Raw genomic sequence first — 15,452 nt, 5'->3', positions numbered from 1 at the left:
CAGGACTTTGGTGGGAGACCAGCTTTGACTCTTGACCAAGAAGACTGGTTCCCTGTAGGGAGCCAATTTCCTGAAGCAATTTTCTGAAGACAAGTGATCCTCTTAGAATTACAAGTAGAAAGAAAGAAGCATGTGAGGGATATGTAGGAAAATCTGTCTACAGAAAATGTGATTTTCTTTTAAGGTTGGACTAGAGACAACTCTGAACGCAGACTAAGTGGGAATTTGGGTAAAAAGGTAGCAATAATCCTGAATTACATACTGCCTTGTAAAAGATCTCAGAGATCATATTAAGACTGTGCAGAAAACTAGCTCTGCCATTTCCTACTCAGAGTTTTTAAGTTTGTAATATTCATGTTATTTTCATGTGTTGTACTATGTAAAGCACCACATATAAATAAAATCCAGGGGCATTAGTTAAGTAGTTAAACATCACAACTATCTGGTGGTTTGTTTTTTTTTTTCCCAGCTGCTCCCCAATGCTTCGTGCAACCCTTTCACAAGTATGACTGGAGAAGAGCTGATGCCAACCATCAAAGCCACATGGGTAACACACTTCCAAGCCAGCTTCTAGCATAACCTATTCCTAGACTGACTCCTTGCCCTGTGCAATAGCTCCTGGACATGATGGAACTGGAGATGTTTGTAGGAGTACCAAGTGCTCACTCACCACTAGGAAATCCTCAGGGTGTGCTCACCTTGGGCTCCGACATGTACCGTGATGATTCCGAGCCAGGATGGTATGTCTGCACATGCCTGGGTGCAGGAGCCACATGGCTCAGTGCTGGATCAGTGCTTACCAGATCCACCACAACAGGCAGCTGCCTGTCTCCAGCTCCATGCCCAGCCCCAGTTCTGGGGAGCAAGCAGCAGCACAACTCTGCTGTACAGGAGCAGACGTGCCCTGACATTCCCAGGAAACTTTTCAGCGTAGCACAGGGATACAAAATAAATTCCCCATCCTGTTCTGTTCTACTCATCCTTGCTCCACCCCTCCAAGAGGGCTGGGAATAGTCTCCCCTGTCACACAACTCCTATCCAAGAGTATCTTACCTCTTTACACAGCGGAGTCCGCCCCGTGCACTTGGGTTGCTGGTAGCTCTTGGGTAAGGCTCGGTAGCTGGAGCCCAGTCTTTTACAGGAGGCATAGTCTATCTCCATGGCAATCCCCTCCGTAGCCCGTTCCTTTGGATATGTCTCCATGTGGACAGACTCTTTATACCCCAGAAAGTTTTTAAACCAAGTGAATAATTCTGGGAATTTCCTAAAAATAAAATTAATGAAGTGAAAAACTAGCTGAGTAGAAATCAAACACCAGTGCACTGTGATGCTGAGGCTAGAGCTGATTGCTACAGACAGTGTCCAAGATGACCCCTCTGAATGATCAGTCTGTGAGAGAGGACCCTCTGTGCTCAACCCCACTTACACAGAGCTTGATCAAATGGGAAGCAAGTACCTGTTTGTTGATCAGGTGGTGGATTGCTTTCTCTGTGCAACTAAGGTGCTTTAGTATTATCCCTCCATATTGCCAAGGATACACAGACAAGCACTGATACTCCCCATACCTCATGGGTACAGTCCCCACGAGACAAGTAAGGAACAACAGCCAAAGCTTTCACTGCAGGGGCAGCACCCACTGCGGGGTCACATTGAGGTCTCCCAAACTACTCTGGTACTGAACTCAGGCCAGATCCCTAGCTGTTTGCCAGTGTTGTTAACCTCAAAATAGACTTTTCCCTTCCAAAAACTGAAAAGCGGTTCTGCAACTACATGGCAAAAGGTTTCAGTGTGAGCAATCGCTTCAACCAGTGTTGCCTCCCCAGACTACATAGACCAGCACAAATTGTGAAGAAGCCTTTGTCTGTGAGGCCCAAGTTCGCCTGCTTGTACAGAAAAGTTTTCTGAAGAATTTATCAGTCTAAAATAGTGCATCTGTACAACTCCTCTTACCTCATGCAAAGCTCCAGCAATATGAGTTGAACCTGTTACTGAGGCTAATTGAATCACTGCTCATTTATTGCTTTTTCATTACGTGACAGAAGATAATGTCCAACTCCAGAATAAGAAAACTGTATTATATGTTTCCCAATACAGATATTCACCCATATACCTAGGTCCACAGATGGTAGATGAGAGAAATCCAGAATTTTTTGTTGAATACGTCACTGTCCCTAGCTAAAGGTAGCATCCTGCTGATGCCTGACTAATTCCAGTGGAGCTACAGGAGGAGTGGAAGCTCCTTGGGGCAATTGCTTTACACAGTAGCTAGTGCAATGGGGTCCTGAACTCAATTTACATCACTATTGCCTTTGCCCTTGGAACCAGGAACTCAATTCACAGGAGGAAGGAACATTAATCTTGCTGCCCAAAGTTGATGGGAGCATATTGGTTGGTTTTAGCTGATTAATACAGAGTTGTTCTGTACACTAGTGGCAATTATGGAAGTCATAATTTCTATTTAAACAATAGTACTCCTATCATTCTTAGCTACAGGACAGAATTCAGCTGCTGTTTGCTTTTTTGAGACTTGTAGTGAGTTTGTATCAGCACTCTTTTTTAGCGGACACTTCTTATGTAATTAGACAGCCAACCTTTTGAGTGAAACAATCCATGATACCAGAGCAAGAGACTGCAATAACATGCTGCTAAGTAATTCTGTTTACTCTTCTGAAAAAGAAAGAAACACAGCAAGCAGTACCAGCACTGCTCTTGAATGCTGCCTGCCTGCCAAGACATAACTAGGAATCCCTCTCCCACCTCCCTCGGATAAGGAATAGAAAAGGCAGTGCAGAAGACCACAAAGTTGGAAGGAAAACTGAAGCAGGGCACTTATTGTCCTGCTGCAATAAAGGAATAGTCTAAAAGCCTGAAGGACATGGCACCCACACAGCATTAGCCACTGAAGGGCTTCCAGGAACCACCAGTATCTTCCTGCCCATACAGGAGCACATGGCACCTTATCACATACATTCATGATACTCAGGCCAGGCTGGAGGGAATAGGAGATCAGAGAATGCCCTGCCACAGAAGCAACCCATGCAATCATTTAGTGGACAGACAATTAATCAGTTGCACGCTATACAGATAAAGTCGAGCCAGCCAAGAGAAGGAAGCGGGCAGTGCTGGGCCTCCACCTCAGATGTACCTTGTGGCCCAGGAAACCACTGCCCAGCTCTCAGAGCAGCGTTCTTCCACTTCCACGCCACGCAACCACACAAGATACATTCCCCTGAACAGCCACAAAAGTTAGTGTTTCTTTCCTGGCTTTGCCACAGAAACAGACCAAGTGATTAAACTTCTCATATCATGTAAGGAAACAAGCTCCACTTACCCCAGGAATGGAGAAACGAGCTGCACAAGCTCAGCCCGGGAGATCACCTCCTGGTTGAAAATAACCAAGCAGCGAAGGAAGTTTTCGTATGCTTCTGTGCTACGCAGAGCTTTGCGGACCTTATAGAGAGAAGAAAAGAGGAAATGAGCTGCTGTCAGGGTGAGATCAAGCTGTGTATGCTATCATTGTCCAGGAGACCTGGATTCAACACTGTGCTTCCCATCAACGCACAGAGATTACACATGGAATGAGAATGCAAATCTTCAAGTGAGTTGAACAGAGGGTAACTTGCCCCATACACAGGGCCAGACAAACAGATACCAATGTGAGCCTCCTCCGTGCTTGGTATGACCTGCAACAGCAGTGCCCCGTGCATTACTTTGAAGAAAGCAGTTGTAAGTGAAGAATGAAATCACAGAAATCCCTCAAAGAACCCCTTAACAACTAGATTACAATATGCTAGAATTGTGGACACCAGTCGTAACTGCAGCACCACAAACCCACCCAGGCTGCCTTTAAAACGCCAAAGAATATTGCTAGCAGGGAGCAGGGACAAGAGACCTGTGCCCTGGGTAATACCACTCCAGCCTCTGCATTGTGTTACAGCTTGGACTGTCACAGATAAGCCAGCTTCTGTAACCCTTATCTTCACAGTACGAGGAAACCGAACAATTCATCCCAACACCATTACCTTTCCCACGAGAACAGTTAGCATCTATGCATCAGACTGAGATCTATCATCATCAAGATACTTGTCATTACGGTTACAGTTCTACAGCAGGGACTTCTAGGTTTACTCATGTTAACACCTACACATCTTCTGAGCAATAGAGTGGTTCCCAGTAACCATTAGCTGGTCTGCAGCATGCTGCAAAATGCACCACATCATCAGGGAGCAACCAAGACTTTAATTGACACATGAATATTACTTAAAAGGCTCATTTACGTTCACTGTATACTCCCCTCTGAGCCATAAGGAAATGTATGGACAACCTTAGGGAACACACCAAGGTACCACTTGGAAACATCCCACATATCCTTCACTTGTTCTGTGTGGTAAACCAGCAACAGGTAACAACTGTGCAATTAATTAGATTCATCTCTCAGGGAAAAAAAAAACAATGCTGACATGAATCAGCTGATTTGTAAACTGAGCCCCCACACTGCAGGCAGCTGGTTGCAGATGGGTATATCAAGCTGGGCCAACACAGAAGGACACAAATACACATGTTAATAAAGATCACCGGCCTTTTAAAAAAAATTCAATGGAGCTGACTTAGAGGTCACACTGACAAATGTTATCAGGGTGGTGGGTGTGTGTGTGTATATATTTATATATCACATACTTCACTGTGATAGCATGTATACATCCAGATTGTTAAGAACATAAATCAATGACCCAAGATGGCTTTCTCTGCTTCTTGCTTCTCACCTTCTCAAAGAAGAGAGATTCTGTCCCCACACCATGTTTGCTGGCTTCTGCCAAAGACTGGTCTTTTAAACCTAGCAGCTTCGGTTTCTTCTGTTAACAAAAAAAACAGAAAGGGAAGAAAAAAAAAAAAAAAGAAACAAAGAGCTTGTCAGCAGAACAAGTTGCTGTATTTTGGTTATCTATCACACAAGCGTTTCAGCTTCCTGACCCCACCATTTGTTTTCAAATAAAAGAAAGGTGGCTTTTTTGGAAGTAAACTTGCATGAAAGTGTGTGTCACAAGTTAATCTATGAAAGGTTAATCAGTAGCATAGAACTCCCCATACTTTTAATACACTGTTGCATCCTTTTCTGTAGCTAGTTGATTGAAACAGTCACTGGTTGTAGCATATCTCATTTTTCTAACTAGTTAGCAGAATTACCAAAATAAATCTGGGTTTTGCCTATCACTCACCCAAACCCAGGTCTTACACCTCCTTAAAATTAGTGTATTCCTTTTTCTCTCTTGCATTCCATTGCAAGATCCTTTATTTTCCCCATACCAGCACTGCACTCCACATCCTCAGAAAGGCTGAAAGCTGCCTCCAAAATTTATTTTATTTTGCTGCCCTTTATTTGAAAAGGAGGAGAAAGAGCAGAAAGGGAAGTATATCACTGGATTTAAATGATACAATTACATGTGCTAATGCCTTTCATCACAAAGCAAGATACACCACCTTCAAAATAAAGCAGGCAAACTTAGCCCTAAAGGACAAACACTAAACCACCTGGCCATGAGACCATTTTTATAACACTACAGAGCCTTGCTCTCCCAAAATGTGCGTCATTTGAAAAGGGCAAATTCTGCTAAGAGAATAATCATTCATCACTGTGTTATAAGGTTTATCACAGGAAAGACGAGCAAACACAATTCCACTGCATCTGCTCCGAGTTCTACAATAAAGCTTTCAGGCACACCTTTATCCTCACCTCAGCTTATCTTCCCACATCCCACACAGAAACATCACTACAAATTTTAGATAATCTTATATTGTGACTTCACTGAGACTTTTGCCTCTGTATCCCACACCGCCCCATCACCACCAAACACTGCTTTATTGGTTAATAAAACTACTCCCACACATTCTCCATCACATCTCCATCCACACAAGTGGGGAAAGCCCTATTTTTCCCAAGCCAGTGAAGTAACTATTACCACCCTCAAGTACAGATAACATAATCAGTTTGGGAAAATTGGAGACAAAGCCTTGCACTTAGAAGTGAGGAATTTGGAAAGTGTCCTTTAAAGGCACTTTTTAATTTCCGTTAAAGGCACTTAATTAATTTCCATTTTCTCAAGCTGCAGCCTGTGCCACAAAAATCGTACTTGTACAACACATCCCACTCTGACACAGCCTCCTGGGAAAAACAGGACTGCTGAACGAGCAGCACATGCTCTTACCTTCACCGGAGGGGTTGCTCCAGTTCCCGAGTGCCGTCGGATCTGACAGCCGTTCTGGCTGGGTCTTTGTTGTTTGTTGTTGAGCTGTGGCTTCTTCACTGTGCCACCGTGATCATTTCTTACTGATTCCACTTTCTCTGCAGTTGTCTTACTTAACAGCTTATTTAGAGACAAACCCATAAGACCATTAGAGCAAAAAAATATGCCTGCTCCTCCTAGCTCTAGATGACCAATGTATTTTACTACAGTTATTGCGGTCTTAGAACAACCTGTTTAGGCAAAGGGATTGTATTTAAAAGACAAGCTATGGCCAGAAAACAGAGTCTATCACCCTGACCCATTTCCTACACTGAGTAAAAGACCACTCCAAAAAAGCCCCAGGACACAAACAGCAAAAGCACATTTTTCTCAACTCTGGCTATATACAGGACAGTTTTCCGCTAGGTATTTCAGTTCCAGTCTAGCTCTAAGAAGACTCACCACAGAGCTGTTGGCATCAGGCAAGAACTGCCCAAACTCTGAGAGCAGATCCTCCTGATTCTTGAAGAGGCGAGCCACCTGTGCGTACACCTCCTGCTCCGTCAAAGCTGGTGTGTAGTTACCGCCTGCCTCCTTGGCATTACGCTGCTCTTTCTGTCATAGGAAAGAGAAGTGTCAGAAGAAAGGATGCACGAACTATTTAAGTGACAAAGAAAAACACCACACACACCCCAGTCAAATAAAGAATGAAACAGCAAAGGTCTCAGCCTCTTATGTAAAGAATCATACTATGCTAACGATATGATTCTTATATATACACTAAATACATATATATACTATAAGCATATACTAAATGCCCAGCTGGCCCTGGGCTAGTAGGAAACTGATCAAGGAAGGAGTTTCTTTACTTTTAACACAGTACTCCTGCCACGTGGTCTCCTCCTGACCCACGCTCATGGAAAAATATCAAATATTATTTTTAAAAAGGCATTTCAGAAACTTGCAAATAAAGATGATGGACTGAAATCCATTATTTCATGCTGCTACCCATTTTTCTAATTTGCAAGGACTCTGCTTAGCTTGCTGGCCAATGCTCATCCAGCAGAAGACCCAAATGCAAGTCTTGGACAAGCACAGTTAACTCCCATGGCAAAGGAAGGGAAATAACTGCACGTATACGCAAATCTGCACTGTTAACACTCACCTGATACGTGTGGAGGATTTCCAGGAAGGCTTTGTAGATGTCTGGTTGGCCCTGGAACCGATTCTTGATCTTGTTGACATAGTTGATGGCATGATTAAACTCAACGGGTTGATTGTTCTGCAGGGATGGTGTGGTTCCCAGAGAGATTGTCACAGGTGTATGAGGTTGGACTGGGGGCGAGCGTGGTGATGCATATGGTGGAATCGGAGGAGTCTGCTGGCTGGCGGGAGTATGTGCCTGCAACTGGGATGGCTAAGAAGAAAAGAAGCCAGATTAGAAATTAGCAGACTCCTTTATGTTTGGGATAAAGGCATTTTTATTCCACATGGTCCATATGAAGAGGAAACAACTGTATCTGATGCCAGTGGTGGAACAATGTGGCTGCAATAGATACACCTCTGAGCTGGAATATCACAACTGGATGAAATCTCCTGCTACCACATCCAATCAAACAACCTCTTCCCATACACTGGCCCTGGAGGGCCTTTGCTGCACTTCCTTCAAAGACTGGTCTTTTTAAACTGCTACTAAAGAATTATTCCCTCCACAAGCCTAGGGAATTTTAACAATATCTTTCGTAAACGGTACATTTCCTAGTGGCTGTCTAAGCAGAAACTAATGTTAAGTGTCAAAATTAAGAAGAACCATTTCACAGTCAGAGCTGGGTTCCAAAGATGAACAGAAACACAAATACAGGTAGACTAAGCAGAACAAAACTATTATGCAAAGCAAATACATAGCTATTCAGTGGGCCAGTAGAGACTACAATTCATGAGGAAACACCCAGACCATTCAAACTGTTGTTATTAACAGCTGTTTCTCCTTGCTAATTGTTTTTGACTGAAATCTGACAAGAGAGACATACTATCTCAAAAATTTAACACAACCAAAATGCACAGGCATGGCGTGCTCCAGCACTGCAAGTCATTTTGACCCTAATGAAGAATCCTGGCATGCATAAACTAAGGCAACACGAAAGGAAAACTGGAATTTCTTTCAATATTGAGACAAAGAGCAGGCAATAAGGCTGTCAGAGTAATTATTTTGAATACTCTTAACAGACACCTAACAGCCACAGGAAAAAATTAGCAGCTATTTTGAGGTGGCAATTTTGAATGTAAATAGAAGTACCCATTCCTGTCACCTTCCAAACTTCAGAACATGTATTACACAGAGTTTTCACTACTGACAGCGTAGATAACTGTCTTAGGATAGCCAGAAGCGTCCTATTACCAGATACTGCTGTGCTTACCTAAACTTCACCTGTCTGGTAAGAAAGTCTCACCTCAATATCTAACATGTCCCTCATGTTCATTTTAAAGTTTCAGCAAAAATAGTTCAACTCTTTTCAGAATGACGACATGGGGAGAAAACCACTTATCCCACAGTGATGAGAAAGAGACTGCTACCTCTTCACTGAGAACATCTACTACTTCAGAGAAAAGCCTTGAAATCTGGCACAGGTAAGTAAATTCTGGAATGCTTTAGCTTTGCAGTTTTCAGCCTTGCAAATCTTTTAGCACAGTTTTCTTTGCTATTTCTGAACAGGAGGTTGCATGTCCCACCAACGTTTGTCTAGAGATCACCTTATTGCCACATTTTAAACCCTGCTGCTTTCTAACTGCATATTTTCGTTGTTCTTCTTTTCCAGCCAATTGTACAATTTAGACATTAACACCTGAAACCTCGTGGATTCTTTCCCTCCCTAAGGCTCCCAAATCTCTCCACATTTTGAGGTTGAAATACATAATATTTTATCTAGAGTGAGATCCCCGAATGCCTATTATCCTATTCTGTTTTCAATCACATAAAATATATCTGTTGGACAGTAGCATCTGGATTATATCTAAAGGAAAGAATCAAATTCCCTTTGTTATTTAAAGGTCTCAGTTTCAGGCAACAACCTAGTTATCTTGCCTGACCTCTTGCACTTTTTATATTGTCAACCATTCCTGCACCCATCCAGCTGATGGCTGAACTAGACCAGTTTTTACAACAGATATCTGATCTGACAACAAGGCTTCAAGCAATGCAGAATCTACCAAATAACTAATCAAGCTCTTCTGAAGGCCTAATTGCCCCAGGCGTTTGGAACCACACACTAACTTTCATAGCAAGAGCAACACCTTTATCACAGCCTCTGTTTTATGGAGAGTTTCTTGGAACTTCAGTTATTTTGAGACAATATACACAAAAGAGGGCAGTTCAACATGTACCCAGTGCTTTAGCTAGGAAGCCCTTCCTGCAAAGTCAAATGCACTTCAGGGACCTTTTCTCCCCCAGGGCTGCTGGATCAATCCCTGAATAACACGTGTACTTTTTACCAGATGCTCTGAGCAACTTTCAGTTCCCCACTGAAAGCAACAAGGGCTTTCCAAACCCTTAAGGTGGCTTATTAGAATTATTGTCAAAAAAACTAGGACACATCTTGAAGTTTGAAAAGGAGAAACTAACCCAGCAGCAGAAGCACAACATAAGCAGGTTCACAAACACTGTGAAAAGGCAGCATGAAAGTTCCTTTTTCACTCTCTAGCTCCATACCAGCTTCAGCTGGAGATACCAGGATCAGCAGGATCCCCATGTTATCAGTGAATGTCGTTCAAAGTCTCTCACCTTACTGATTTTGGCAGGTGGTGGCTGTGGCGCTGGCTGTGCTGGTGTTGGGGTTGACTGCGCTGAAGGCTGCGACTGATGCTGCGGCTGGGGCTGCGGCTGGGGCTGCAAGCCGTGAGTGGGGATCTGGTGAACCTGCCCTGGTGTTGTCACATTCACCATATCATTTGTCTGCACCTCAATCTTGTAACCAGGTGGCAAGAAGGTGTTGAAACCCATGATCAAGTCTGGGTGGCCCTTGAAAAGCTGTGATACACGGCTGATCACTCCTGGAGTGTCAATACTGAAGAAGGAAAAAGATGAAAATGTCACGATCCTCAAAGACCCTTTCAGTGGTACACCGAGTTCTCCAGACGAGAATTTTCCATTAGATTTTTCTACCTTATCAACTCTAACCTATGAAACAATGCAGAAGTGACTCCTATAAATACACTACTGAACTTAAGAATGACATTAGAATTATTTCATTAGCCCAGACAGCATTTTATATCTATGAGATCTAGTCCCAAGTCTGACCATTATTAAGGGGCAGACAACCAGACAGCCAGATGAATCAGCTATCAAGGCTGAACTTGTGAACTCCTGCTCTAAGCAGAGATTTAGTATAAATGAAGGGATGCATTTTACTTTCAGAAAAGAAAGCACACAGCTGCTTTTACACTACTGCTAGAGGTGTGTTACTCTGCACACAGAAGGACAGAATTTAGCCCCTGCTCTGTGCTCCCATGCTCCCATACACTCTTTCTAACCTGGAAGAAAGAAGCAAAATGCAGCTTGTTACCTTTGAGATTTAAATTCCTTCATAATATCCAAGAAGTCATTGTAGACCTGTGGCTGGCTACCAAACTGCAGCTTCACCTGGTCAAGATAAGACAATGCATCCTCCACCTGGAGACAGAACAGACAGGTTATATTAGCAGAGATGATTTTATTTCACCTCCAACTGTTCTGCAAAACACACATTATTTGAAAACAAGGCTGTTAGCCCCAAGGCTGTGCAGGGAATTAAGGAGCAAAAGACCACGAGCCTGGTTAGTGTACTACCAGCACCATTTGAGTAAGAGATACTCACTCCCCACTCCTGGCTCACAAGGTAAAACTGTACCAAAAAGGGAAAAAAGCAACAGAGATCAGCAGAATTACTCAGAGGAAGAAAACCATACTCCCAGATTTACCACCACTGAAGTGACTGCTAGGATAAACAGAACTAGCCTGAGTATTTTTCCTGCATTCGTATGTGGAAATTATTATGGAAGTCTAAGAATAAGCAGAAAGTGGAAATGACATATTCAGTATAGTAGATGTCTGCCAGGTACATGCTTGCACTTTTTTCAAAAAGCCAGACATTTCAGTTCAACATATAAGGATTTAGAAAATGGCAACTGTGGGCGGTAAATTGTTTTACACCTCAAACAGCAAGAAGTTTATGAACCGTTCGTGTACCAACATCCAATTTTCAGATGTAGTGAAAGAACAGCCACAGACTAAAGCGAGAGCTCTGGGTCCCTATCATCTCTAACAGCTGGCCACACGCTCATCAGCTGCAAGAGCTACACACAGGACCTCCCTTATGTCTGAAATTAAATGACAGCAAAGAAAGACAGACTATCGTGTATAGCCCAAATCTTGCATCGGCAGAGGATGATCCATTGATTTCACTGGGAGAAAGAACCACACGTTTTAAACCCATTTTCAGGGGTCTCTAGAAATGAAGTGTCCTACATTCAGCAAAAGGAAATGACCTCTCACCCAACAAGGCAGTGGGTTCCAGCAAAACTGGAAGAGACTTGCACTGTATTTGGAAGAGACTAAGAAACAGGCATCAGTTCATACACATGTGCTTTCTCACTAGAGCTGAAACAAATGTAGCTACTTAAAGGGGTTATTTTTGGTGGAGTTTTCCCTTTTTTAAAGGATTTTACAACACACAATCTGAGAATAGAGCCTTCCTTACTCCCAAATTACTCCCACACAACCACCCACATACATCACATGTTCAGAAAAGCACCAAATGTTTTGGTAATTTAACCCATTCATACGAATACTCTGAGCAATTCTTCCTTTTTCCTTCCTGCCCCAAATCTTTTCCTATCAAGACCATTTTTTCTTATAGTATTTGGAACAACAGTGTTTCAGCAGAAAGTCCCTTTCCTCATTCAATAGTCTTCCAAAGAGGAGAAACAGCTACGCCTTGTCAAGAAAGCTCTTAGCAGGTCACCGGCTGGCTTTGCAGGGAGGCCTCCCCTACACACCGAAAAGAAAAAGGCCCCTGCTTACCCAAGGATTTAGGGAGAGGTTGGTTTACTTAAGGAAGCAATCCTCAGCGTTACCTTGAGCCTCTGGAACTGCTGCTGCCCCTGCACGGGCACAGCTGGTGGAGTGGGGTGAGTGTGGCTCTGCACCACCTGGCTCCCATGAGGCTGCACCGGTGCAGTGTGGTGGTGGCCGCTGTGGACGGCTGCGATGGCTGGCCCATGGCTGCCCGAGCTCTGCGGCACGGCCGACACCTGGCAAGGCAAAGAGGACATCATGTACAGCTACGCCTTTGCAGCCACCTCCGCTCGCTCCATGGGCGGAGAGCAAGATCAGTCTTCCCAGACCCAGGTATAAAAGTAAAATTTCAAGGAAGCAGAACACAGCCAGTTTGACCTTTAACCGTGACTGTTAACAACCTGACACAAAAATATTTTTTGTTTTCTTCAACAACGACCCAGAGAGACCTAAAAAACAAACCAAGACTACTCTCATCCTATACTCCAAATACAGGAGAGCCCGCTCTGCAAACACATTACAAATGCGGGTTCTCTCCAGCCTGTGGACTCGTTGGTTGTCCAGTCACTAACCCAAACATAAAGACCTGCAAAAGGGGCATAAAATGGGATTTTTAGTATGACAGAGTCAAGGTTCTTTCTTTTCTCTATGATGCTTATGTGCCACAAGCAATAATCTGAATGAACGACTCTTTATGAGCTCTCGCCATTCAGTTTGGGTACTGGAAGTCAAATTGTGGCTCTCTGGCACCAGCAGACTCAAGGGAAAAACTTAGTTTGGTATCTCCTCTAGAAAAACAGAAAGGATCAGAAGGCATGCACTTTTCAGGTCTCCTTGATATATTAAGTGAGAAAAGCTTCAATCTGGAAAATCCATTAAAAGAGCCTTTAAAAATTTTTAAAATAGTAAATTACTTATAATTTTACACAAACGTAGTTTTCCATTCAAGCATCTTTTAGATGGGAGATACTTTGTTCAATCCTTCTCATGAACAAGAAATTATTTGCTTTCTGGTCCATCCAAGTTCTTTTTAGGAAGGACTGCCAGCATAAACACATCCTCTTCCAGTCCCTACAAGTGTCTGCCTGCAGGCTCTTCAGCTCTGTGGCTGCATGGTGTAAGCATCCCTTCTGCAGAAGTAAGGAAGAAGCCATGTGTAAAATTAGGCACTAGACAGGGAGAGCTGCTCACCAGCAACACAAGCGTGGGAGACGCAACATGCCAAAAACATGGCAAAGACAAGGAACACAGGAACAGCCTTTCCCTGGTCTTTCAACAGGAGGTATCTCCAGTGTGCTCTTAAATTTTTTCTCCCCCCAGCTGATATCTCCTTGCAAAGGGGGCAAGAGAGGGAAGAGTGCCACCTAATGCCTCTGGGGTAATGTTTTCTGAAACATTTCAATTCTCCTGAAAGTCTCCAATCTAAATGCTGACCCAACCCAGTCTGTTAAGCTTAAGATCACCCAAGATATCATACACCTGTCACAGAGCAACCATAACAACAAACCTTTTCCTGGTGAAGAAAAGAAAAAAATGGATAAAAACCCCTGCACGCATTCATCTCTAGCATTCGGAGACCATGATCGGACAGAATCATTAAAAGAATCATGTTCAAAAAGCCAAATGACACCACGTTTGTTCAGGTGGCTCTGTATGTGAATGAAGCCAACAGTCTTAAAGCAAGGGCTTAAAATGCGAGGTATGATACGCACATTATCCAATCTTGGTTTTTCTTTAGGAAGACCTGGTTACTAAAGTAAACCTTGTCTCAAATACAGAATTCTAGTATGAAAGGACACAGTGCTGGCTGGTCACGCAGCAGTACTGCAGCCAATCCCCTGAGTTGCAGCTAAGGGATGAGCACACACACCTGGTAGCTGGGAGTTACCGAATACTGAATCCCTGTGGCAGACTGCATGGTCTCCGAAACTGCCTCATAGACCGGAGGAGCTGGGGCGAGCACGCGGTGCTGGTGTTGAAAAGCTTCAGTGCTGCTGGTGATACGTCTCTGCTGCGACGCATACACGGGTGACTCCTGCTCATCCAATCGCCGCTTCATTCTGAACTCATGCTCGGGAAGCACTACAAAACCTGTTAAAAACAGTCTAATTAACAAACGCAATCAATTCATCACTCCCTGCCGATGCCATGGACGCTAAGCTCACCAAGAGCAGGCAGGCAAGTTTCTGTCTATTCATTTAGGTTACTGATATGTCGAGACAGGAAAGTGGAATTAAGATTCAGCTTTCTGCATAAAATATGCAATTGTGTTTTATCACAAAAAATACAACCTTATTGTTGGAAATAAAATACTCTGCTTACAAGTTAATGATTTCTTCAATCTCACTTAAAGGATGTTGCTAGCATGGGCGTCTTAAGCACACGCAGACCCTAAGCAATGCAAAGTTAATCAAATGCAGTATTTGAGCACCACAGACTGGGGGAGGGTGCGTTACCTACACACAGCCTGGACTGAGGTGCCTACACTGAAAGCAGAAAAAATACCTCCCAGACAATCCGGGCAGGATGACAGCCAGCTGTGAGAGATGCTTTAAAAATGTGGGAGGAAGGGAGATGGAGGTGGCAAAAAGCAGGATGTGCAGTCAGATTCTGAAGTCACTTACAAAGCCGCAAAGAAAAGCGTTCTGTTTAGTATGTACAAGATAAGGGCAACCTCAGTGAAACCGACAGACCCGCTACCATATGCCACACAGCCATGGCCCTCCCAGCATCCTGGCCCCACTCACCAGCACCAAACTGAAGAGTGCAAAGTGGAGCAGTGCTAGCAGGAAGCACCATGGCTGGCGTCCTGCATGCCTGCCAGGGAGGCCGCCGAGCACTCATCATCAGCTCTCCTGTTTACTCTCCAGTATTTTTCTTCTCCAACACGCAGGCATGTTCCTGCCCTACTCTAAGTTGTCTTTTTACAACTTCATTTCACTTCACATCTGACAGGTCATTTTGCCACTGTCCCAATCCTAAAAGCGCCATGAATTCTGCACTCTGTCTGACTGACCTACTCTTGTCTGCAAGCAAATTCCATGGCTGTTTTTTATGCATCAACAATTATTGCCATCCTTGAGACATTATCTGCTGTTCATCAAACCACTGGGTGTTCAAAAGTGTATGCAGCCTGTTACGGTGCTTGATGGACAGACAACAGGATCCATCCACCCTCTTCA

General features: G+C 43.7%; 1 protein-coding gene across 3 annotated transcripts in view; it reads right to left on the bottom strand.

The window, feature by feature from the left end:
- SIN3A (SIN3 transcription regulator family member A) overlaps positions 1–15,452 on the bottom strand; it is a 35,762-nt gene that overhangs the window by 12,283 nt on the left and 8,027 nt on the right. For all 3 annotated transcript variants that reach the window (XM_064456785.1, XM_064456784.1, XM_064456783.1), the window contains 10 exons: positions 14,141–14,361; positions 12,330–12,506; positions 10,781–10,887; positions 10,000–10,282; positions 7,387–7,638; positions 6,684–6,836; positions 6,204–6,362; positions 4,764–4,853; positions 3,332–3,450; positions 1,054–1,264 (listed from right to left, as the gene is read on the bottom strand). In XM_064456785.1, coding sequence (XP_064312855.1) covers positions 1,054–1,264; positions 3,332–3,450; positions 4,764–4,853; positions 6,204–6,362; positions 6,684–6,836; positions 7,387–7,638; positions 10,000–10,282; positions 10,781–10,887; positions 12,330–12,506; positions 14,141–14,329 — 1,740 coding nt within the window. In that variant the 5' untranslated portion in view covers positions 14,330–14,361. The remainder of the gene's footprint in view (positions 1–1,053; positions 1,265–3,331; positions 3,451–4,763; positions 4,854–6,203; positions 6,363–6,683; positions 6,837–7,386; positions 7,639–9,999; positions 10,283–10,780; positions 10,888–12,329; positions 12,507–14,140; positions 14,362–15,452) is intronic.

The sequence above is a fragment of the Phalacrocorax carbo genome, chromosome 7, assembly GCF_963921805.1.
Source record: "Phalacrocorax carbo chromosome 7, bPhaCar2.1, whole genome shotgun sequence".
Classification (NCBI taxonomy): domain Eukaryota; kingdom Metazoa; phylum Chordata; class Aves; order Suliformes; family Phalacrocoracidae; genus Phalacrocorax; species Phalacrocorax carbo.
The sequence above is the reverse complement of the archived record's forward strand: the minus strand, read 5'-3'. Positions and strand labels throughout refer to the sequence as shown.